The following is a 24,581-nucleotide window of genomic DNA, read 5'->3' as shown; positions in this document are numbered from 1 at the left end:
AAGTCGAAATAGGTCAGAGGCCATAAATAAAACAGTTTGGGGACATAATTGCCTGCTCAGCCTGTTACCACAGCTGCCTTCACAGCATCCAGGCACAGTGGACAGGGTGGCTGGTGATGCTTCCAATGTGCAGTCTTCCACAGATGACTGTCAATATTACAGATGCTAAAAACCAACTAGAAAGTTGAAAGACAGGACAGGGGATTGGAGGCATGTGGGAAGGGTAGAGTCTATCAACTATTCCTATATTCCAGGCAGTCACACTAGCTACTAGTTCTACTTTTAGGAGAACAAGGAATCACCATTCCCACATATTTTAGATGAAGAAACTGAGCTTCAGAAAAGCCAGTACAGCGCCACCCAGCCTCAAAGTGGCTGTGCTACTTTCCTTTCTGTTGTCGTGATAAACACTGACCAAAAGCAACTTGGAGAAGAAAAGTTTCATTTGTCTTCCACTTCCAGGTTGCAATCCAGCACTGAAGGAACTTAGGGCAGGAAACCAAGAGAGGCAGGACCCATAAAGGAACACTACTTGCTGGTCCACTCTCTTGAAGGCTCATTTTCAGCTAGCTTTCTTATGCAATCTAGGATGAACTGCCTTGGGCTGGTACAACCCACAGTGGGCTAAACTCTGCTGCATCAATTAATAACCAAGGTAATTCTTCATAGACATGCCCACAGGTTATTCTGATCAAGGAAATTCTTCAATTGAGGCTTCTCCCTTCAGATGACTATAGACTGTGTCAAGTTAACAATTAAGAGAAACCAGGACTGTTGCCTAACTTTCTATTGCTTACATAAGAGTATACTGTATTCCTGGATCATAGGCCAATGTTCCCTATTCACATATATCATTTCCTTATATAGCAAGGCACAACAGTGGTGGGCTGGGGAGATACTTCAGTTGGTAAAGTGCTTGCCTTATAAGCACGAGGACCTGAGTCCCATCCTAAGAACCCATTTAAAACAGTCCATGTATGGTGGCATGTATTTTTATTTCTAACACTGGGGAGGTAGAGAGAGGTGAAACCCTGAGCTTGCTGGCCAGCCAGTCTAGCCTACAGGGTGAGTTTCAACTCAATGAGAGACCTTTTCTCAAAAGAAAGGTGGATGGCACCTGAAGGACATCAGAGCTTGTCCTCTGACTCAGACAGTACACACTCACATGTGCTTGTGCACCCTCACATACGCACTCACACAAAACAAAGTACAACCTATGAACATAAGGCAAAGTATTCATAAATGCAAAAGAAATTCAGATGAAAGCAGATTTAAATGTATCAACCCTATTCTCTTAGAGTATCTATGACTAATAGCAAGGCTTTGTGGTATTGCTACATGTGTCTAATATCATTAATTGATTTTGAAGTTATATTCCCATTGATCTATTTGATTTAGCTTTTTAAAGAAGTGTAGAGTTGTTAGGCATAGAAGCTGGTATACTAAATTCTAATTTATTCCCTAAATTATTCCATTAGACCTCTTTCAGAATTTAATACTAAATTCAGTTTGAAGTCAATCTTTCATTTCTGATTTTTAGACACTTATCTATGAAACATACAATATTTTCAGGGGAAGGTTGCAATTTTGCACATCTTTTTCTGTTTCATTTTTGATTTTTTTTTTTTTACATTTTATGTAGTTTGTGGGTGTGTGTGTGTGTGTGTGTGCGCGTGTGTGTGTGTGTGTGTGTGTGTGTGTGTGTGTGTGTGTGTGTGTGTGTGTGTGTGTGTGTGTGTACATGAGCATGCAGATTAGAGGACAACTGATGGGAATCAGTCTCTCCTTCCGCCATCTGGGTCGGGGAGGGGGTTGAAATCTGGTCATTGGGCTTGGAGGCAAGTGCCTTTACACGCTGAGCTCTCTGGCCAGTCCTTCATCATCTTGTATTCTAAATGGTTTTGCTGAATTCTATGTACATACACTAAAGGTTCAGTTCATGTGGTTAACAGATGTCTGATCAAGTTAGATGGTCAATTTACTGAAGTTCATTATACACACACACACTCAAGTAATTTTGTACATATTGTTGTAAAGTATGGAATCTGTACACTGGAAGTTACAAAATGTTGGTGAAAATAAATCAAAGAGAATTTAACACTAGTTATTTGTAGAAAAAGACTGCAGAATGGAAGTATCAACGTTCTCTAAATTGCTCTATAGATTTAATGTGATTCCTATCAAAATCCCAGCTAGGTTTTTTTTTTTAAAAAATATATATATCTACAAGCCAACTCTGAAGTGCATATGGAAAGGAAAGGACCTGAAATAGGTTAGCCAGGTTTGAAAAAGAAGGAAAAAAGTGAAGGGACCCACTCCAGCTGATGTTAAGGCTGATCCTTGCTGAGGGACTGAACCCAGATCAATGGAACAGAGCAGAGAATCCAGACCCATACCAATGTGCTATTGAATTTTGTTTTTAAAGACCAGGTTCTCTGTAGCCACAGTTGGCCTAGAACTCACTATGTTGAGCAGGCTGGCCTGGATTTCACAGGGATCTACCTGCTTCTGCCTCAGGAGTGCTGGGACAAAAGGCACGCATCATCACATCCATCTATGTAACTGAATTTTGACTATGATGCAAAAGCAGTTCTGTGGAGGAAGGAAGGGAAGATGGAAGGGGCATGTATGGCTATAAAAGGGAAGCAAGGGATCCCTGTGGTGAAGCAGTGTTCTGTATCTTGATTATCTACATGAGTGATAATCCACAGAGAACTGAGAATTCACACAATGACCGTATGCAAAAATGACGGAGGGAGTAAGTTTTGTGAATTGTACTAGTGTCAGTTTCCTGGTTCTGTACTGTACTATAGTTACCACTGGAGGAAACTTGAAAGGCACACGACGAGACCTTTCTGTTTTTTCCAAAACAGCTTTATTCAGTTATAATTCACATTCTATGCAATCTACCCACTTGAAGCATCTAATTCAATGACGTTAGTATATTTGCAGAGCTGCAAAACTGTCACAAGTCAATTCAGAACATTTTATCTAATCAAAAAGAAATTTTTAGGACTAGGGAGATGGAGCAGTTGATAAAGTGCTTGCTATGCAAGCAGGAGGATTTGAGTTGGGATCCCCAACACCCATATAAAAAGCTGGGGATCCCAATGTTGAGAAGACAGAGACAGAAGGATTTCTGGTGCTTGCTGACTAGCCAGTCTAGCTGAATCAGTGATTTCGAGATTCAGTTAAGAGACCTTACCTCAAAAAATAAGCTAGAGAGTGACTGAGGAAGATATCTGATGTCAAAACTTTGGCCTCCATACATCCACATAAATTTGCGCGCGCGTGCACACACACACAGATGCACACACTCACACACACAGATGCACACACTCACACACACACATGCACATACAACACACCTCTTCCTTTTAGCTATTAATTCTCTATTTTCCACACCACACCTCCTGTAAGCTAATTTATGTCATGTTATGTAAATGAAACCATAGAGTCTAAACATGTCATATAAATGAACTCATACAGTTTATGGTCTTTTGTGACTGATGTCTTCCACTTAGGGTGTTATTTACAAAATTCATCCACAATGCTGCATTTAATTGGCACTTCAATCTCTTCTCAGGCTGCATGTATTTCTCGTGCTTTGTAGAGCTGAAACATACATTTTTAACCATTTACCGGTTAATGGATAATAGAGAAGTTTCTACAGTTTGGCTAAAGGCTGCTATAAACATACATGTACAAATTTTAGTGTGTACACATATTTTCAATTTTCTTCAGTACATACATGAAGGAGTGGAAATTTTGGCTGTACAGTGTCGCTATATTTAATTAGTCAGCATACTGTTTTCTAAAGTGATGATACCATTTTATTTACCCAGCTATAGCATATCAGGGTAGCAATTTCTCCATTTCCTGACAACATCCATTATTACCAGGCATCTTGATTTCATATTATTTTACAGCTTCCTGTGTATCTATAATTATTTCAAAATACAAAGTTTAAGCATGATTCAGTCTTATTATACCTTATCACATTTTGTTATGAAATAATCATAGAAATAATTTTATTCTTTGATTTCTTAAATTATTTTGTTTATATTTTTATATCTTATTACATTTCTTGTTGACTTCCAGACAGAATTAAAAGGGACTGAGACAGTGAGCACAAATTTCTCTGGTAAGAACCAGATGCTATAGATGACATATTTGAAATATGATTCTTTAGTGTGCTGAACAAATGCATTTATATTCCAATTTTAAATCATTCTAAGGAGCAACTGTTCACATTTCTAAAAACGATTTATGTATGTGTGTATGTGCCCATGTGTGTTTATGTGGACCATGTGATACAGGTACCACTGGAGACCAAAAGAGAGCATTGAATCCCCTGGAAGTGGAGTTACAGGCAGTTGTGAGCTGAGCCCAGGTCCTCTGCAAAAGCACTAAGGGCTCTTAACTTCTGAGAAACCTCTCCAAGCAAATAATTAGAGGCTTTATGTAAAACAATCATGATATCATTTTATTTAATCTAACTGATTTGATTTTCACTAAGGATTCACTAAGTCATACCAGTAAAATCAAATGTGAGTTCTCACCCATATCACTTTTAAAAAAAAGGAAACTACTATTAGATTATACTTAGCAGAAACAAATACAAACTGGAAAAAAACAAAACAAAACAAACTGCAACAACTAGGGCTGGAGATTTGGCTCACTGGTTAAGTGCACTGGCTGGTCTTACAGAGGACCCAGGTTCAGTTCCCAGGACCTACTATCCATCCGTAGGTGGTAACAACCACCCGTAACTCTAGTTCCAGGGGATCTAATGCTCTCTTCTGACCTTTGTGGGCATTGTACATATACGGTGCACTTACATACAGGCAAGCAAAACATTCATGCACAGAAATTAAAAAAATAAATAAAAACCCTAACTGGGATCATGAGCAAAATTAAAAGGGACAAGGTGCTATTAACATTGAATAGAGTGAAAACGTTTAATTAATGGAAATGTGTACATAAATGTTGTAGGCGCTACCTGCTTCTTTTATTCTTTTTTCTTCAAACAGATAAAATTTAAAGAAAAGAAGGAAAGAAAGGAAGGAAGGAAGGGAGGGGAAAGAAAAGGAAGGAATAAAGATGAGAAATTTCTATTACTTTCTTGTTTTGACTTAAATAATATAAAAGGAGATTTATACAAATCTCTGATGCCTTATGCTTTGCCACCTTATGCGCTGCCTCTAATTATCCTACTGGCCAGTAGACTTTATCCTGTCTTTGCAGAAAAAATTTTTTCTTGTTTGCTGTGTGATGCTCTTTCTATGTACATACAACTTTCTCTGTGGTATTACTCTAAATGTACAACTATATGCAGCAGGCACATTCTTTCAGCACATCAAGGAAGATAACTCTGCAAGAAATCTGCTGTTAATGGAAGATAAGGTGAATGCCAGAGAGGAATTTCATACAGGCTGGGGATCAGTGGTTCAATTGCTTGTAATTCAACTCTGAGGACTGGATTTTGGTCTCTCAGTAGCAAATGCCAGGGGGTGTAGTAGCCCCCGTCATCTCAGTATTCAGGTGACAGCTACCTAGGATCTCTGGGGGCAAACTGGCTAGCTAGACTCATTCTATTGGTTAGCTTTGGGTTCAACTGAGGGATGCTATCTCAGTGAATAAGGTATAGAGCAATGGTCTCAGTGAGATACCCTTTGGGAGTGCAATGAACAGCACTCCCAAACAAGCATACCTTCTGCCCTGTGCTCATGTCTGGGTGGGAGTTAGGATGATGGAGGAGAGGACCACCTCTCAAGCAGGGCTGCCTGCTGTGCAGGCAGCACAACCAGTAGTTGGAACCAGGTGAATCAGAGAGCTCCAAATTCAAGTCCCTGCTCTATCAGTTATTGGCTGCTGTAGCCCTTGGTGAGACACTGGATCACTCTGGGCCTGCTTCCTCATTTAAACTTCTTAAAAATTTATTTTTATTTTATGTGTATGAGTGTTATGCCTGCATGTATGTGTGTCCATGTTGTACAGTGCCTGTGGAGGATAGAAGAGAGTGTGGGATCCCCTAGAACTGGAGTTATGAATGGTTGTTAACCATCATGTGGGTGCTGGGATTTGAACCTGGGTCTTCTGCAAGAATAGCCCATGATCTTAACCACTGAGCCATCTCTCCAGTCCTGTTTCTTTATTTAAAGAAGGTAATAGTAATGGTTTCTTTTAATGGGTAATAATGGATTTCAATGACAAAGGCTTGGCATGTAACTGTCTAGTAAATATTATTAGTTATTATTAATATTGGTAAATGGAGTCATTATTACATCAATGGCATGGGCTATATGAGTCTTCATTTAAAAAAATAAATTAAGATAACATAACTGGCTTAGGCCTCCTTTATTGGCAAGAATCCCAGTGTTTCTTGGGAAATCTGAGCGCTGTTTGGTTATTACTAGTTGGGAAGAATTATATGCTTCTATGAGGTGTGACATCTTTATCTTTCTGTCCCACCAAAGGAAACCAGTTGATCCATGGCGGGGGTGGGGGTGGGGTGTCAAGAAAAGCACCCTATAGCAGGTGAGATGACTCAGCGAATAAAGGCACCTGCTGCCAAGCCTAATGACCTGAGTTTAATTCCAAGGTCCCATGTGGTGAAAGGAGAAAAGCAACTCCTGAGAATTGTTCTCTGCCCTCCATAAGTGTCATTGTGTACCTGAGTAGACACCCCCCCACACACACACAATTTCAAAATATAGCAAAAAAGCAAAGAGAGAACCCTAGACAATATGAGAACTTTCTTTTTTTGCAGTTTACTTTAGCTGTGGGGAGAAAAACCTCTTTTTTGGCGAGTTTGACAAACTTGTCCTTGGCTATTCCACTCATCTCACTAAAACCGTGGAGAGAAAACCCACCCTGCCTCTGGCCTGCCCACTTCAGTCCCTGAAAGTAGCTACAACACTGGGCTCCATCCCCACTTGTCACTAGCAACACAAGAGCCCTCACCCCAGCATATAGCTTTCTCTAGGGTCAGTGGCAGGAGGCAGATGGCCTAATGTCACAGAAAACAAGTAGAAATCAGTGAAACCCACTAACTGAATGACAAACAGGTGAGATTACAAAAATGCAAATAGACAGGTTTGTCAGTTAACAGAAGAAGGTACTGGGGGAGGACCTATTTCAGCTTATTCAAGACTGAATTTCCAAAACACATCCTTTTTGTTTTGAAAGAATACAATTCCCACAAAACAGGCCCAAAGGCCACCCAAATCCCATGACCCATCTTAAGATGTACAAATTAAGCATTACATATATGACATGAAATCAATTGGTTGTCAGTGATCAATCACATTCACTTGGTCTAGAGGACTCTGAGGGTGTTCAGTCAGTGGTTCTCAGAAGATGACAGAACAGTAACTGGGGGATTGTTTCTCTGGGATCCAAGCAAGGAAGAGTGCCCAGAGGCCCATACAAGCAACTAGGCTCACTTACCCACCTGGCACTCATGCCCTGAATTCATGTCTATGCTGCTGTTTAAGATGTTACACTTGCAAGTTCTAGCGTTCTAACCAAGTTTAACTGCTTTCCTGAAAGAAAAAAGGGTTGCCCATTCCTACCCTGCTCAACTCACCTTGACCAAGAAAAAGGACACCCCGTATGTCCGGAGGGACCTGGCGAGTTTCACGTACTTGACCTTGGCTTCTATTTCACTCATCTCACCACAGTTTTTATGTTCCTGTAAAAGCGACAGTGGGGTTGTGGGGTCTGTTAATGCAGCTCTGCTGTCAGGTAGACTTGTTGAGGCGCATACAGGTGAGGTGTACAGGGGTCATGAGTAGTAGTGATGCTTAGGCCTGAGATCCTCCCCACACCCTATAACACAGGTGTCTGCTGACTGAGGAATAGAGTGCATAGGAAGTTCAAATGCAGGGCTTTACCAACTAGAGCTTGAACTCAAGAGGACTAAGGCTGAGTGCAAGGATTCATGCCCATGTGCAGCAGGGCAGAAGCAATGCCCATAATCACAACCAAATTCTTAAAGGACTCCATATTCCCAAAGGCTCAGGCCCCATACTTTAAACAATAGCCCAAAAGATGTTCTTCAAAGCACATATGTCATTCTAACATCTGTTCAAAATAGCTCCTTTCCATACAGTAAGGTATATACATGCCTGAACATGGCAGTGCTTAGAAACAGTATTGGATAAAAATGTTTTATGGGGCTGGTGAGATGACTCCGTGGTTAAGAGCATTGACTGCTCTTGCGGAGGACCCACATGGCGGATAACAACTGTTTATAACTCCCCTCTAGGGCATCCAATGCCCTGTTCTGAACTTAGCAAGCATTGGAAGACATGGGTGCACCTACATACATGCAGACAATATACTCATACACATAAAATAAAAAATAAAAAATAAAAATGTTTTATATACATGCAGTTTGCATTTTAGGTTCTATTTCCATTTTAACATCAAAGAAACCTGGGATCTTAGATTCACTAGACTGTTTCACAGTCAAGTTGATGGCAGGGCTTTTCCTAGTGACTTTTAAATAATCCTGGATTTTAAAAAGGCACCAGCAGTCCAATTCTAGCTTCAAAAACCAAATCTCAGGATAAAGAAGCTCCTTGTAGCTTCTATTCCAGTGTAGGTTAAATGGTCTATCACCTGGTTTCAGTGCTTCCAGAATAATGCCTTTGAAATTAAATGTATGCACATCTTTCTCAGAAAAGCTAAGTAACCTTTACCAAGAAAGTGTGGATTAAGATAATAAATCTGTCCAAAGCAGAACTGTCAGTTTCTTTTCTCTTGAAGCACTGATCATTCATTATATAAGAATACATGCACAGGGCACAAAACTACCTTGTGTAGGAGGCAGTATGTTCAAATGAATGAGGACAGTGAGGAGAATAATAAATTTCTATACGATTCTGATACCTGAAATATTCTCTTCTCAGCTCCTCTCTGCTTGATGTATTCTTTGGGTAGAAATTCTTTTAGACTGAGAGAGAGAAGAGGGAAAAGTACAACATTTATCATGTTCTGTGACGGGAAGCAAAGAAAGAGACTGTTAATAAAGCTCATAGTTAAGTCACTAGCACACTAATATTTTATGATGCAATTAATATCAGGGTGCAATATCCTATGTCACATGAAATATAGACTCAGTAAGACCAGTCTGATAAAAAAAAGGTCAAATCAAGTATTTGAAGAGCTCCATATACTGTAAACAGAAAAAGAAAAAAAGGAACAATGTCTAAGAAAAGAAAGGAAATATTTTATCTTTAAAATATTATTTTACAGGGCTGGAGAGATGGCTCAGCAGTTAAGAACACTGGCTGTTCTTGCAGAAGACCCTGGTTCGAATCCCAGCACCCACATGACAGCTAACAACTGTCTGTAACTCCAGTTCCAGGGGATCCAACAGCCTCTTCTGTCCTCCGCAGGCATTGCACAACACGGGTGCACTTATCTAAGTACAGGCATAACACTCATACATATAAAATAAAAATAATAAAATATTTAAAAATATTATTTTACATTGGCTACACATGTTAAAAAATACCAGGAGGATAAGACTAATACTAATGAAAATGGTTTTCCATGCGAAGAAAGCAAGCACAAGGAGGGACAGGATGAAACTGGGTTCCAAAACAATCCTGCTACAATTTCTCACTTAGAAAACACAAGAAACTGCAATAAAGCAAGCGCTAAAACTCTAAAGCAAATTGGTAGAAACCTAACAGTACATCATGTTGACACAATTACTACAAGGACAATAATTTCTGCAAGTAACTTTGAAAAACAGTCTTTCAGTCATACATTACCAGTGAACTATATATTAAAGGGAAGTGAACCACCAAAGGCATGTAAATAAAAACACTGATGGGAATATTTAAATTTTATTATTTATTCATTTATTATGTGGGTGTACACATGATCTATGCATGGGTCTGCGTGAATTGGTGCATGTGTGGAGATCAGAATACAAATTTCTAGACTCTGTTCTCTCTTTCTACCTTTACATGAGCTAGAGGATGACCTTCTCATCAAAACCTTAGGAAAAGATCCCATTTTATTCAAGATTCAGTGACTCCCAGTGAGTCATCCAAGGTCACAGTGACAGGTTTGTCATTTGAACATTCCAGAGACATTTGCTTACTTAGGCCCTGCACCTAATACCTTCAACTTCCCCTTTAATCATACTGCATCCCAAGAGATCAGAATTCTAAACCCTGCAGAGAGGAGAGGAAAGGTAGTAAACACCCTATAGCAACACAGTGGCATGTGATTTTTTTTTTTTTTAATGCTCAGAATCCCCTGGAATCAGAGAAGAGGAATTTATTAACACACAAGGGAGTAGGAACTTAATTCAAACCTAGCTATTCACTAAAACTGCATTGTATTTCCTTTTAAGGACAAGTTTCAATTTTTATTTTTATTGTTTACATTCGAAGGTAAAAAAATGATGATTTTTATATACAGACATCCTGAAATGATGACTGTAGTCAGGCAAATGAGCATAACATCTCATTCTCATTCTCTCTCTCTCTCTCGTGTGTTTGTGTGTGTGAAAAGTACCTAAAATCTCTCTTAGCTAATTTCTAGTTCACAATATTAACTAGGGTCCTCATGTGGTACATTTGACTTTTATAGACTTATTTATCCTAATTGCAATTACATTCTTTGACTTCCATTCTCCTCATGTCTACCTTGGAAATCATCTTTCTACTGTTCCTATCTGCTTTCTTAATTCCACGTATAAATGAGATCATCCTCCCTCACCTTCCAACCCCATCTCTCTCACCTCCCCCTTCTCTGGAAAGGAACAAACCAAGGACATTGCACATAGTAGGTAGGTGTTCTGCTACCGAATTACATTCTCTGCTCTCAAAATGCAATATTTCATTTTCTCTGTCTTGCTTATTTCATTTATTATAATATTCTTTAGATTCATCCATGTTACCAAACACGTAGAAACTCGTTTAAGCTGAATAGTATTACATTGCATAGATACTAAAACCTCATTTTCTTATATAAACTTTAAGCTGCCTATTCTAGTAATCCCAACAGAAAAGTCTCAAAGTTGTTTCCAGGTGTGGCAATACAAGTACATGGTAAGCCACTCCTGCTGGGGAGAGCACCTATTCCCATATGTCTCAGAGCTGCCCTCAAAGGGGCATAACCATATGTAACTCACCACCTCCAAACTGGTTTTATAACCTAAAACCCAAAGAGGACTGTTACTATTTACATGAATTAACAAGGACAGGTCCCAATTCATGAGTAAGGGCATCAGTATGAGCATACAGAGATGTGACGTGTCCACCAAGCAGAAGGTACAGGAGTAGAAGAGAGACGGATGCAGTGGAGACAGAACCCCAAAAAGATACTGGGGACCAGTTTTGTTTTAACTCCAACATTTATGTTTAATCACCAAATGATTAACAATATTATCTCCAATTGGTATCCCAGAAGTTTCTCTCTCTCAGTGAGGTCCAGGACCAGCAGAAATAGCACAAGGAACCTGCTAGAATGATAATTTTTACCTCATCTAGACCTGCTAAGAGGCTCTGTGGGCAGCCTGTGTTATCAAGCCCACTAGATGGTTCTGAGGGAGATGAAGGAACCACCAGCAGTGGGGAAGAAGCTCAAATTACAAATACTTTGATTTGAGTCCTGACTCAAAAACCACAGTCTATGTAACAGAGTCCTGAGTGAGCTCTGGAGGCTTGTGGTGAAGACATGGGGGGAAGGAAGCCCTGACTGAGCTGAGAATGCCTGGGATAGTCACAAAAAGTGACCATCCTAAGACGAGGATGAGGATGGATGTAGGCTCCATCTGCATGTGCTGAAGCAATGCAACACCACAGCCTAGGTCATCTGCAAAGAACAGAAACTTGCCTCTCAATAGTATTGTAGGCTAGAACGTGTGACATCAAGGTGATATCATCATCAGGTTCAGTCATCTGCAAAGGGCTGCATCCTCCAGAGGAGATGAGCAAGCTAGCTGAATACTGCCTAGGCACCTTTATAAGGGCCTTGATGGAATCCATGAGGCCCCATCTATGAGTTCTTCGTGGTCCCATGACCTCTGGAAGATCACTCTTATTAAGTCTATCCCAAGGTGTGCTGAAAAGCTGCAGTTGTCAATTTGACACGCCTGGGAAGAAGGAACCTCAATTGAGGCACTTCTCCATCAGACTGGCCTGGGTCCAGGTCTGTGAAGCATTTTCTCAATTGCTCGTTGATGTGGAAGGGCCCAGCCCACTGTTGGTGTGCCACCCCTGGGCAGATGGTACTGGGTTCTAAAAGAAAGTCTAGGCACAGACCAAAAGAAGCAATGTTCCACTATGGTCTGTGCTTCAGTTCCTTCCTCTAGGTTCCTACCCAGAGTTTCTACCCTGGCTTCCCTCAAGGATGAAGTGTGATCAGGACATTTTAGCCAAATAAACCCTTCCTCCCCAAGTTATTTTTGGATAGAGTGTTTTTATCACAAAACTAAAGAAGGAAAGTAGAACACAAGGGCAACACCAGAATTGGGGGGGGGGTATTCATTCAACCACAGCAGTATGGGAGAAGTCTGGGAATTGGGTCTGAAGACCCAATCTATGCTGACCTCAGTTGTTCTATGACCTGAAACTAATCTGAATACCCTTCAGAGCCCAGAGCCAGCTCTAGGCAGGATAAATACAGAACTTGCTTGTCTGAAATGTCCTGAGTTTGGAAGTCATTAGACTTAAGGGCAGGGCCTTTAAGAGGCAGAACGAGGAGCTGACACTAAAGGCAGTGCTGACTGGTCATCATATCCCTAGTCTGGCAGGAGAGCTCTAGGCTGTGAGAGCCACAGAACAGGTACAAATGACAAGAAAAGTGTAGAAAAGTACCTTTCATTGTATTTCACTTTTAATTTAGTGGGACGGCAATGGTGAATTACAGGGGGGCAAGACACAGCTGATGAAAAGCCCAGGTTTCAGGCTTCCTCCATGGGTAGTTTGAAAACAGAGATTCTAGCCAAATGATTCCACAAAAGCACACATAAAACCAATGCTGAAGGGGGAAAGACATGTTTGAACTGAAGCCAGCTGAAAAACAGATTCAAGACATCCTACTGTGCCAAGAGTTTTGCTTGTTGACAGTAGAATTATCTTGAGTTTGTGGGGGAAATTTTCCAAGTCCACTCTGAATTCTTTCAGAACAGATTCATGTCCTGGGTTGCTCTGTTTTCTCAGTAAATACTTGCCTAGAATAGCCACACAGGGAAAGGGAGCTCCAGTAAGCATAAATAAGAGACACTTCTTCTGCTAGTTAACCTGCCTGCCTGCCCTCAACCACTGAACACTGTCTTCATACAGAGGTATAGAACCTTCTGGCCTTGCCTGAATACCTAGTATTTTCACCTTTGCCACCTGCTCTATATCCAACCTCAACAAGTAGAATATATAGGCTCCCATCTCCAGGGCAGAATACTGCAACTATATTTTGAAGATAGAGGTTAATTGTGAAACAGTTTAAATTATAGAAAAGTTTATACCTCATAATTTATATCCCTACCACCAAGAAGCACCACATTTGCTCTATTTGTGTGTGTGTGTGTGTACTTGAGTGTTTGTATGCATGGCGGCCAGAAGAGGGCATCAGGTGTCCTGCTCTATCACTCTTTGCCTTATTCCTTTGATAATATGGGGTCTCTCAATAAACCTGGAGGTAGGCTGGCAGCCAATAGACCCCAGCTATCCTCTTGTCTCCTCCCCCATTACAGACCACACCCAACTTTTTACATGGTTGCTGGAGATTTGAACTCAAGTCCTCAGGCTTGTGCGGCAAGCTTTCTTTCCCACTAAGCCATCTCTCCAAGCCCCATATTTGCTCTATGAGGGCTATGCTCATCATATTAAATGAGTTAAGGATTTAGATGGAATTCGATGTTCATTAACTCTCTCTTCTTTCTGAGACAAGGTCTTACATAGCCCAAGCAGTCCTCAATCTTGACACGGGCCAGGATTACCTTGAATGTCTGATCTTCCAGCCTCCACCTTGTGAGTGCTGGAACTATAGGCATGAACTACCATGCCCAGCTCCTCCTCTAGCTCTCTAATAGTAGCTACTTCTTAAAGTTAGTTTCCATGAATATTTCAATATGTTCTCATACTTTTTTCTATCTATAAGTAATAATGCAGACAGTTTCTCTTAGTGGGTATAGTTTTAAACATGAAGAAGCATATTCTGGGATGCTTAGTTTCCTCTTAGAAGAACACTGGTATTTTAATACATTCAAATCTATGCCCATCTGAGGAGGGGCATGAAAGGAGATATCCTGTTGTCTTTCCTTTCCATTTCAAGACTATTTATATTGTTTTGAGACAAGGTAGCCTCAAAACTACTATGTAACTGAGGATGGCCTTTAACTCCTGATTCTCCTGCTTCCACCCCTGCCCAATTAGAAGTGTGTATCTTCATGCCTGGTATACATGGCGATAAAACCCAGGCCTTTGTACATGCTAAACAGGTATTCTTCCAACTGAGCTACATCTCCAGCCCATGGGTTACTTACTAAGTTGGATATATTTTCATGTTTATTTAAGTGGGGGGGGTGTCTTTTTGTTGTTGTTGTTGTTGTTTTGTTGGTTTTTTGAGGCAGGGTCTCCCTGTAGCCCCAGCTGGCCTCAAACTCAGAGATCTGCCTGTCTCTGCCTCCAAAGTGCTGGGATTAAAGGCATGTGCTATCATGCCGAATTGTCTTTTGTCTTTACTTGTACTTTGTGTTAAAGTCCATTTTGTGTGACATTAAATATGACTTGCCCCGCTTTAAGTAGTTGTTTCTTGGTGCATCACTGGACATATAGTTATTATAAAATTTTCCATCCTTACATTTTAAAGTATGTCTTTTAGAAATAGTAAGGCAGATTTACTAAAATTCTATACAATATGAGAATGTCTATTTCTTAACTGCTGATTTTGGTTTATTTATATTTGGTGTGTTATCGCATATATGTTTATATTAGTTTTTATTGTCAACTTAACACAACCTAGAGTCACCTGGAATTATTTCCATTGGATTGGCCTGTGGGCAAGTCTGTAGGGCATTTGCTTAATTATTAATTGATGGAGGAGGCCCCAGCCCACTGTGGGTGGTGCCATCCCTAGGGAGGTGAGCCTGGGCTTTATAACAAAGGTAGTCGAGCAAGCTAGGGCAGCAAGCTAGTAAGCAGAGTTCTTCCCTGGACTGCGCTTCAGTTCTTGCATTCAGTTCCTGCCCTGACTTCCCTCAACAATGGAATGTTACCTAGAAGTTAAAATATTTCCTCCCCAAGTTGCTGTTGGTCACATTGTTCATCAGAGCAAAAGAAACCAAACTAGGACAGTATTAAAGTATCTACTACATCACATTTTGTAAATTCTAGCTACAATGCTTTTTTAATGGCTGTTTCTATAACCCTCCATGCACTCACTGTAGTAGTGAAGCTGTTTGTATACTTCCCCTCTTAGCCACTGTCCTAGTTAGTTTAAATTGCCAACTTGACACAGCCTAGAGTCCTGTGAGAAAAGTATCTTAACTGGGGACTGCTCAGATCAGACTGGCCTGTGGGCATGTCTGTGGGAGGTTAGTCTTGATTGTTAACTGATGTAGGAGGGCCCAGCCCACTATGGGCAGCACCATTCCTTGGGCAGGTGGTCTTGAACTGTCTAAGAAAACTAGCTAAGCCTGAGCCTGTGAGCAAGCCAGCAAATAGCATTCTGCCACAGCTCCTGCCTCCAAGTTTGAGTTCCTGCCCTGACTTCCCTCATCTTCCCTCATCTGTAAGATGAAACACAGTCTTTCTTCCCCTAAATTGCTTTTGAGAGTTTAATCTCAGCAACAGAAAGGAAACTAGAATGTCCCTCAACTGGTTTATAAGTTATAGTCTATTTCTTTTTATTTGGTTGCTTTGACCAGTAACTAAATCTTACTGAAGAATTTCTAAAGCCTGGTTTTTCTCATTTCTAGTCTCCCAGGCAAGCTTCAATTTTTTCCACCAATAATTTAATAACATCTTCAAACACACTAAAGTATTGAAAGACGTGTAGTGAACACCTTATACTCATCTCCTAGGGTTACCTTCAGTTAAATTACACATATATGACCTCATGTCTCAAGTTTATCAGTAACTTTCATCTTCAACAATACAAAAGGCCACGGAAGGTTTTTACTTAACACTTTTTCTACATTTTTCACTCTTCTTTTATGAGTAGAAATGATTCATTATTATTACAATGTTTTGTGTCGCTGATGATTTAGGAGTTAATTCTTCTTAGATTTACATTCTATTCTGTCAGTCTCTCTGAGCTAGCTGCATTATTTCCTGTACTTCACTTTTCTCCCTTCTATAAACAAACCAGAGCAGTACCAAGCCTGCATTGCAATACACAGTATCCTAAGTGGACCACCCTACATTTAAAGCAAACTTAAGGGGCTGGAGAGATGACTTAGCAGTTAAGAGTGCCAGTGCTTACTGCTGTATCATGAGGACTGGAGTTCAAAACCCAGCACCCACATCAAGTGGCTCACAAACTCCTGTAACCCCAGTTCCAAGGGATCCAATGCCCTCTTCTAGCCTTTATGAGCACTCATGTACATGTGTGCCCACACGAGAATACACACACACACACACACCAAATAATGTAAAAACAAATCTTTAAGGTTGGAGAGATGGCTCAGCAGTTAAGAGCACTGGCTGCTCTTGCAGAGAAACTGACTTCCATTTCCAAAACCCACATGGCGGCTAACAACTGTCAACCATCCTTACCTCCAGTTCCAGGAAATCAGATGCCCTCTTTTAGCTTTTGCAGGTTTGCATGTTACACTTACATACATGCATGAACACTCATGTACATAAAACAAATAAGTTATTATTTTTTAATTTTTTTTTTAGGTATATGAGTATATTGCCTGCATTTATGTGAGTGCACCTGTGTTGTGCAATGCCACAGAGGTCAGAAGAGGGCTTTGGAGTCCCCTGGAACTGGAGTAAGGACGGTTCGTAGCCACCATGTGGGTGCTGGGAATCGAGCCCAGGTCCTCTGCAAGAGCAGTCAGTGCTCTTAACCACTGAGCCATTTTTAAAAAATCTTTAAAGTATACTTAGAAGGCTAGACTTTGCTGGAATTGGAGCCAAGTTTAGGCTATCACAATCATGTGTAATGCTTCCTTGCCACATATACAGTGGGCTTAATAAATCAGCAGAGAATCAGGAGGTGCTGTCTCCCAGGTGTCTTCCCTATACCTGGTGCAGCACTATATGTATACAAGTCCTCATTGTGTTAAAGAAAGTGTATAGCATGTTTTTTTATAACCTTTTTTTTTAACACACACAAGCAAAAAAGCAAATCCCTGATTCTTAGATCACGTGTGGTAGTTACTTCACACTCTGATAGAATGTCCTTCCCTGGGATTCTCTATAGGTTACAAAGGAAATCTGTCATGTAGATAAAGCATATCACACTCAATTTGGGAAACCTATGCTGCTCTGTCATCCAGCACTTGACGGTTCTGGGCCTTGCCTCTGCCTCTCTCTAAAACCTAATTCCCCATCTATAGAGCACATTAAGTAATTCTTAAACTCATGAAAGCCACGAAGAACTTAAAAAAAAAAAGTTTTAAAGTTTTATTTTATGTGTAATGAGTGTTTTTCTTTCATGTATGTAAGTATACCTGTTTCATGCAATGCCCACAGAGGCAGGAAGAGGTGGTAGGATCCCCTGGAACTGGAGTTACCAAGGTTGTTAGCTACCATGTGGGTGCTGGGAACGGAACCCAGTCCTCTGCAAGAGCAGCCAGTGCTCTTAACTGCTGAGCCATCTCTCCAGACCCCATGAAAGACTTCTGTCTCTGCTTTTTGCTTTTTTGAGACTGAGTCTCACTATATAGTTTAGATTTGCCTCACACTAGGTAAAGCAAGCTGACCTTGAACTTGCAGGGATTCTCCTTCACTGGGATTCTAGGCATGTACCTCCCTGCCCAGCACTAACTTTTGAGTTTCTAAATAAGTGTCTTCAATAAAATAACACTGAGTCCAGAAATCACTGAGGCACTTGCAAAGAGCTGGAAGTGAGTCTCATAGGAATTTCCCACCTTCAGTGTCCACAGTGGACACTGAACAAAAATGCTAGACAAACACTATATATTTTTGTCTTTTTGAATCTTTTTGAATCAATACTAGATGCAATCTGTATGTCTGTATATATGTTTCAAAATGAATTCCCACCAGTTACCAGGGATAGTCAAGGCAAAAACAGCATCCAGTATCAAACATAGGAGCCAGAAGTGTAGCCCTGATGCTGGTTTGTTTTAATTAAGAGATGACTTACCTCCTCAAGCAAGTTTCACCTATACAGGCAGAGCAAGAACATACACAATTAAGCATCTACATTAAATGAAAAAGCTTCATTACCTAGACTAGATTTAGTCTAATTAAAAAGTAAATCAAATTCACAAGGAAAAATAATTGCCACCAGGCATAACAAGCTTATTTTAATTTGGAATATGAGTAAAGGGACATGTACCATCTTAGAGGCCCAAGCTTCATTTAAGGATCCTTGGAAAGAAAAGTATGATGCAATACAATTGCTTTACTTTGGCTGTTAGATTACACCCCCCACCCCCATTTTGATTGGAGTGAGTGAGTAGCATACGGACAGGACTATAAACTGCAGTGACATTGTCACACCAATGCCAGTGATCTCCAGTTAGTCTGTGATTCTGTACAAGTGGTCAGCAGTGAAAGGATGCCCACCACGATCTGGACGGCACAAGAGATGACACCAAGGAGACCAAAGGAGAGAGAGCGCATACTCCTTCCTTACTTTGCTGGAGGCAAGGCAAACAGTAACAGAACAACTCTGTCCTGATGTTAGAAATGTCATTAAAAATGGTAGAAGCCCAGTGTGAGAAGCAGAAGTTATTTGCAGAAAACTCTGTGTGCATGCATCTGGAGGCCAGACGTCATGTTGAGAGTCTTCCTCTATTGCCATCTACCTTATTTATGAGATAGGGTCTCTCACTTAACCTGTAGCTCACTGATTTGGCTGGCCAGTGACCTCCAGAGTCCTCCTGTCTCCACCTCCACAGTATGGGATTATAGATGCATAACACCATTGAACCTAGTTATTTACATAGTAGGTGTTGGGGATCAAACTCAAGTGATCATGCTTTGTGTGGTAAGCACTTTATCAACTAAGCCATCTTCCTAGCCCCATTTGCAGAAAAGTCTTCAAGTGACTGAACAATTCCCCCTCTCTCTGCTTTGTTTCACATGTAGTTCACCCTTTTCCATTTATAAAGAGCCTGAGAATTAGTTGGCCCACACATGATGATAAGGATGGCATTACCATCACTTTGGCTCTCCACCCACACTTCTGGTTAGATCTCTCTCCCACCAGGGCCATGTATAGTTGCAGATATGAAAACCTAAAACACGGGAAAGAGTTCACTTATAGGGTCCTGGGTTCATCATCCTGCCCTCCACTTTCTCCTAGTCATTATCAGCTACTCTAGATACAAGCAAAGGTCTCCAAGGTCTCACTGGTTCCTGGTGTTTGTCAGCATCTATGGTCATAATCATAAGGTTTATGGACTCAGAAGCAACTGAGGGACCAGGTATAAGGTTTCAATGTGGGACATGAAACCCATGTGGCCTTCAGTGAGGTGTGTGATGTCACAGAACAGAAAGGCATGCTTCCCTAGGCTCCTGTAGAAGGAAACCAGACCAGTCATAGAGAAAGGGGTATAAGGAGCACTTGGCCATACAACTTTGCTGGAAAACACAGAATATAAAACGGAAACTGTTCAAGGCTTCGTTGGATGGAAAGTCACTTTATGTATATTACAGCATAAAGCATCATATTGCAAAAGCTGCAGGGGTACATTAACTTAAACAAAAGACACCAAAGTTCTCTGTTAACAGCCCAGTTTGGACCACATACTGTCCTGCCATTGTACGACACTGGGTGTAAAGTCAGGTTTTCTTCTTTCTCAGGGAAATAGACTGGTTCTAACTTTTTCCTACCAAAGAGAGTCAAGGAGCAAATAAGGGCTTACCTTATCCTTTGCCCTCAACCATCCACAGTGCTATGTCCTGATGAAGAATCTTCGGATGGCTGCATCCTCCAGAAATAGCCATGGCCAGAATTCACATCAGGCCCTATTTTTCACCCCTCTACAAGCTGTACTCTAAGTGACAGTGGGACACAGGTGAGGCTAGGAGACTTTATTCCTCCTCACTCTAACAGCCCATTTATACTAAGTGAGAACTTAAAGGAAAAGGGGAGAGGGATGGGCAGAGATAAAGAATAGCATCAGAGGAAGTTACACATAAAACTCTCGGAAAGGTCTAGATTGACAAAAAAGGGTCAAGAGAACCTCAGGAAAGCAGCAGCCTGCCTGTTGGGCATTTCTAGAAACTAAATGTGAAGGTCCATTCTCTGTGTGGCCATGATGAGTTTTTAGGGTCACCTTTCTTATGCAGACCTAAAGATCTAGAGCTAGGAAAAACAAAAAACAAAACAAAACAAAAAGCCCACCTCCACCCTTCTAGGAAGGAGAATGAAAGACCAAATGGGAGATAAGCCCAGGGCCAGAATGCCATATATACATTGTATTTTCAAAGCAACCAAGAAAGCCTAAGATTCTAATAAAGAATACAAAACTAGGCTGCAGAGATAGAGCATTTGATAATGTGCTTGCCTTATAAACATGAGCACCTGAGTTTGATCCCCAGAACCCACATTTTTAAAAAAGCTAGCTGATATTTTGCATAACGCTAGTCCTGGAGAAGTAGAGACAGGCAGTTCCCCGGATACTGCTGGCCAGATGCCTAGACAACTTGATGAGTTTCAGAGCAGTGGGAGATCCTGTTTTAAAATTGGTGGACAGTCCCTAAGGAATGACACCCCAAGGTTGTTCTCTGGCCTCCACATGCACCCACATACAAGAGCACCAACACATAAACAAATGTGACTGGGCTCACATGTACAAAGAATGTAATCCTCTAAGAAATGTGCATTCTATTGTTCTAGGACTGGCATGTCCTCCAGTTGAAGGTGAGAACATGTAGTCTCTAGCATGAGGAGCAGTGTGCTAATAGGCAGAAGTGTCATGAGGTAGAAGTGAGGAGTTCCTCATGCCACAGTCCCAGGTTGAGTAGGGGTGTTTCAGCCTGTCTGGCAGAAGAGAGAATCAGCTGGAACTCAGAACAGTCTGTGTTCAGTCACTACCCTGAATTCTAGGTGTCTTACTTTACCTACAGTCTGTGTTTTGAGTCCCACATTCAACTAAGTGAAAGCTGAGATTTTCACAACCAACTGAAGTAGGGTTCTTCCTCAAAAATAAACAGGAAAAAAGGGGGAGGGGGACAAAAAGCCACTTACTCTAAGAATCCAGGCTTGTGTTTATGTTCCACGTGAGGTCCAAATTGTATCTGGGCTTGAAACCCACCAAACTCACAAGCCTTCTCGAAGGAGACAGGATGGGAGCCGTTTAAGATGTCATCCCTAGCCTGAAAACACAAAGGAGGGAGAGTCAGGGGCTTGGAAGGGGAGATGGTTCTCCCAGGTGACACATTCCTGACCAAGCACAAAAGGTCTGAGGAGCGAGAACGCACAGGATACCCTGAGTGCTGCGGTATGGCAGAGGAATCAAGAAAAAGGTGGGGTTTTTCTTTTTTCTTCTCTTTTTGCTTTCTCAAAGTAGACAATATCAGTAAAGCATTACAAATGTCCGGCTTATCAAAAAATACAAATAATCCAGGAAGGCAAAAGAGATTATCCTATGTGATAATCCAGAAAGGCAAATGAGATAATGAAAAATGAAGAGGGAAGGAAAATCCTGTGAAATGCACAGATTCACACAGGATGAGTTAGAGAATTTGCTTCACATGAGCCTAAACTATTAAGTTAGCAGGGAAAATCTCCACAAAGTACAACCATCCCAACCATCCAAAGGATGGATGTAATATACACGAGGAGACAGACATGCAGGCAGGTGTACTACACTGAAGACTGAAGGGGAAGGGCAAGAATTGCTACCTAGGGAATGTTACCACCGACAATAGGAGGGGCTTTCCACTTCACTTAACATAATGAAAACATACAGGACAACCTGGTCTAGATCATCCCTCATTGAGACTCCGTTCCTGAGTGACTCTAGATTCTGACAAGCTGAAAATTAACACTAAAGGCCATACCCACTGATGGCCTGTTCAGTAAGTACTGTACCTGGACATAAAGCAAATTCAGCTGCACCGGGTCTCTCGAGTCCACATTCTGATCAGAGTAAAAGAACTTCCGTCGAAGTAGCAGTGTTTCATTTTCATCGACCCCTTGCTCTCTGAATGTTCGGCTGTGATCCAGCCAGTTCACTGTAACGGAACACGTGTGAGAACGCTGTGTTCATTACTCAGAGCAGCTTCATGTAGAAGCACAGTCTTTAAGATTTTTTAGAATTTATTTACTTTTATGTGTATGAGTGTGTTGCCTACACGTATGCAAGTGCACGTGTGTTGGGCAAACCCTGCAGAGGCCAGAAGAAGGTGTCAGATCCCCTGGAACTGGAATCACAGATGGTTATTAGCCACCATGTGGGTGCTGAGAATTGAACCCAGGTCCTCTGCAAGAGCACTCAGTGCTCTTAACTGCTGAGTCATCTCTGCAGGTCCCTGAATGCAGATTTTTTATAATGCTGAGGACTGGTTACAGTTACTTCTTGTATTAGAACTGTGCTTTTGAACTTTGTGAGATGATTCAGTCTAACATATGACCAACCCAAATTCCAGCCATTCCTAAAGTTAGCTACATCACTTCAAAGTAGCTATCATATGGAGATGTGGAGGGGGTAAAGAAGTTAGTGTTTTGTGTGGTTTGAATGTGAACTGTCCCCCACAAATTCATGTTGTTTAAATGCCTGGTCCCCAGTTAGTTGTGCTTTTTAGAAAGGTTGTGAGGTCTTTGAAAGTGATACCTCATGAGAAAAAGTAGGTTTCATAGTCGGGCCCAACTGCCTGCTGATCCTCTGCTTTTAGGCTGAGGATACAATGTGACCAGCTGGCCTCCTACTTCTGCTTCCATTCCTTCTCTGCCATAATGGGCTGTATGCCCTTGAACCGTAAGTCAGAGTCAACCCTTCCTTCCTTAAATAGCTTCTTGTCAGGTATTTCATCTCAGCAACAAAGTAAGTAACTGATACACCAAGTTAGAATCAAGAACAGTGACTTCAGTCTTACCATGTGAAATGGTTTAGAGATTCAGAGCTTAACATATCATCCTGCTTTCAAGTGGGAAACAGAAAGAAAATGAAAGTCACATGGTGGTGTGGAGAGGAACACTCAAGACTAGTGGGGACACCTGCCCCCCACGGGCCAGCTTGGATCTGACTCCATCCTAATTAACAATCCTGTTCCCATATCCTGGTGCACAGAAATCCATCATCCTCCTGTACACTGCTCACAGCACTCTCTCCTCCACTCCTCTCCAGTGATAGTCAAAGTAGGCAATGGATGAATCCAGTTGATCGGGAGAAAGCACCAGGACACAGATAAAACTCCAGCGGAATAGAGTTTATTAGCAAAGGAACACATGGGATAGATTCCCTTCCCGGCAGGGAAAATGTTTGCCTGGGTCATGAGCTGGGGTCTTTTATGGGGGAGGCTTCTGCTTCCCACAGAAGGTGAGAAGATATATATATATATATTTAAAGTTGGGGTGGGGAGCAGGACTGTTAAAACCTGCCCTTTTTAGAGATCAAAGGGGAAACCTGCTGTGTTGGCCAAACATTGGAGAAAAGTCTGCTTCTCTTGACTTCAAAGACCAGGGTGCTTATCAACTATGTTCCCTTTTCTCAGGGGCTTGTGAGGTCCCTGAGGCCCTGATGGTGAGGGGGTGGGGCTATCTGAACCTTAACATCCAGGAATCTCTCTCAAACACACACTATGGGAGAATATTTATGAGGAGCCTCACTAAATGCTAAGCAACTCTGGCATGTAGAATGTGCCTGACAGACAACATCTCCCACAGCCACCTGGGAAAGTATTGTGCACACATTAATAAATCCTTGGGATTTGTCTATGAAAGGCTCTTGAAACAAAAATATATAACTGGAAATCTACTGAGACAGAAAGAAAAAAGAACAGAGAAGGACTCAGAGGAAATGGCAGCTCCACCAAAGACCAATACACCTAATGACAATGATAATGTCATCCCAGTGCTGCAGCAAGAACAAGGAGGCTAGAGGGCAATGAAGGCCAGGAAATGAATAAAGAGGTTCCCAGTGGAGGGTGGGCAGCAAGGTGCACACAGCATGGGCTTTGGGGACATCTGGGGTTGCCTGTTACTTTTGTATAATATCTGTGTAACTTTTCTATGACAGACTGGTCTCATCAATTTTAAGCACTAAGGAAATAATGGATCTAAGCAATGGATATCAGAGGCTATTAACACCTCCCTGAAAGATAGCCAGAACTAGAATTAATTGTTGCCTGATGGAATCACGCTGTGGAAGAAATTTCTATTATAACAATTGTCAATCTAAGCAAGCCTCCAGATCTAAGAAATTAAGAGGGACAGAGGGTCAAAATAATTTTTTAAAATCC

General features: G+C 41.3%; 1 protein-coding gene across 7 annotated transcripts in view; it reads right to left on the bottom strand.

The window, feature by feature from the left end:
* Positions 1 to 24,581, bottom strand: part of Tln2 (talin 2) — a 488,380-nt gene that overhangs the window by 169,292 nt on the left and 294,507 nt on the right. For all 7 annotated transcript variants that reach the window (XM_008856023.3, XM_029557653.1, XM_029557654.1 and 4 more), the window contains 4 exons: positions 22,213 to 22,355; positions 21,367 to 21,494; positions 8,899 to 8,962; positions 7,592 to 7,696 (listed from right to left, as the gene is read on the bottom strand). In XM_008856023.3, coding sequence (XP_008854245.1) covers positions 7,592 to 7,696; positions 8,899 to 8,962; positions 21,367 to 21,494; positions 22,213 to 22,355 — 440 coding nt within the window. The remainder of the gene's footprint in view (positions 1 to 7,591; positions 7,697 to 8,898; positions 8,963 to 21,366; positions 21,495 to 22,212; positions 22,356 to 24,581) is intronic.

This window comes from Nannospalax galili, unplaced genomic scaffold (assembly GCF_000622305.1).
Source record: "Nannospalax galili isolate Female #2095 unplaced genomic scaffold, S.galili_v1.0 scaffold288, whole genome shotgun sequence".
NCBI lineage: Eukaryota > Metazoa > Chordata > Mammalia > Rodentia > Spalacidae > Nannospalax > Nannospalax galili.
The sequence above is the reverse complement of the archived record's forward strand: the minus strand, read 5'-3'. Positions and strand labels throughout refer to the sequence as shown.